We start from the raw sequence: 1,226 nt of genomic DNA, 5'->3' as shown, positions 1-1,226 counted from the left end.
CCTTGAAGATACCCCTAAACATTCACACCCAATCTTGTTGAGAGTAAATCAAGCTTTGTAAAGGATGTGTCTGATCAACAAATAATTTATTTGAATAACATTGACAATACATACTCAAACAAAACCAAACCATAGATGTGTGAAATCAATAAATTCAACAACTCAGACTAAAAATGTTGAACAAAATCATATATATATATATATATATATGATTTAATGTACCAGGCAAAACACTTATATCTACTATATAAGCGACACATGCGGTATTGTTACATATAGGACTGGTGGTTTCATGTTAATGACTGTTAAAATATAATGCTTGCAATTAAAGCAGTTAATTCAAATTCATGAACCCTTCTTTTAAGAAATCCTGTATTAGCCTTATGTTAGTCGTTCACACGTGCTTGTTATCACATAGCTCCCATAATGTTACAGAAACATGTGAACGTGGGGAACTGTTTGACAGGAAACTGCATTTTGACAGCTCCTGTGAAATGAGTCGTGTAGAGGTTGGGAATAGCGTCCCAGATCTGACAGCACTCACATTCTGCGTTTGGATCAAATCTTTCGATACGATTGGAAGATCAGTTATTATTAGCTACTCAAACTCCCTTGGTAACGGTGCAATGGTTGTTGGACGGATGATAAATGTGTATTTAAAATTCGCCTCTGAATACTCGAATAACCTAAGACTGAATATGGTGGACGGCAAGTGGCATCATCTCTGTGTGGCTTGGGGATCTGCTGGAGGCTTGTGGTCGTTCTACAAAGACGGCGTCGTCTTCGTCTCTGATGATGGTCTGTACACTGGTAATACACTGCTTGGGGGAGGTTTATTAATGATGGGACAAAATCAGAATAGATTCCTAAGGAGAGATGCTTACCTTGGCTATATGGCTAATGCTAATATGTGGAGTGTTTTTTTGCGTGGAGCTGAAATCGAGGTAATGAGTAGTAGATTTCAATGACGTAAGATGCTCATGTGTGTTTAGGAACGCATATTGTGAATACGAGTTCGAATACTTAATGTTGTAATGTATGTATGTTCGTTTGTCTGCGCGCGTGTCGATTCCATGATACGAAGGGAGTTTAAAGCTTCTTTTTTATTTCGCTTGGTATGTTGTTTCTACTTTCATGTTGTTCACCATTGTAATATATACGAAAACCCTTTTTCTCGAATAACCTGCAACACAAGTATGGATACCGTAGTGTTTCTAATTATGTTG

The 1,226-nt window shown here is 37.4% G+C and overlaps 1 protein-coding gene across 1 annotated transcript; it reads left to right on the top strand.

Annotated features, from left to right (window-relative positions):
* Window positions 1-383: 383 nt before the first annotated feature.
* LOC146747231 (neuronal pentraxin-2-like) lies at window positions 384-968 on the top strand. Its single transcript, XM_085498350.1, has one exon. It carries the CDS (start codon window positions 384-386, stop codon window positions 966-968), a length of 585 nt encoding a protein of 194 aa, XP_085354476.1.
* Window positions 969-1,226: the final 258 nt, after the last annotated feature.

The sequence above is a fragment of the Saccoglossus kowalevskii genome, chromosome 4 (assembly GCF_978046115.1).
Source record: "Saccoglossus kowalevskii chromosome 4, keSacKowa6.1, whole genome shotgun sequence".
Classification (NCBI taxonomy): domain Eukaryota; kingdom Metazoa; phylum Hemichordata; class Enteropneusta; family Harrimaniidae; genus Saccoglossus; species Saccoglossus kowalevskii.
This window is presented reverse-complemented; position numbering and strand designations above follow the sequence as displayed.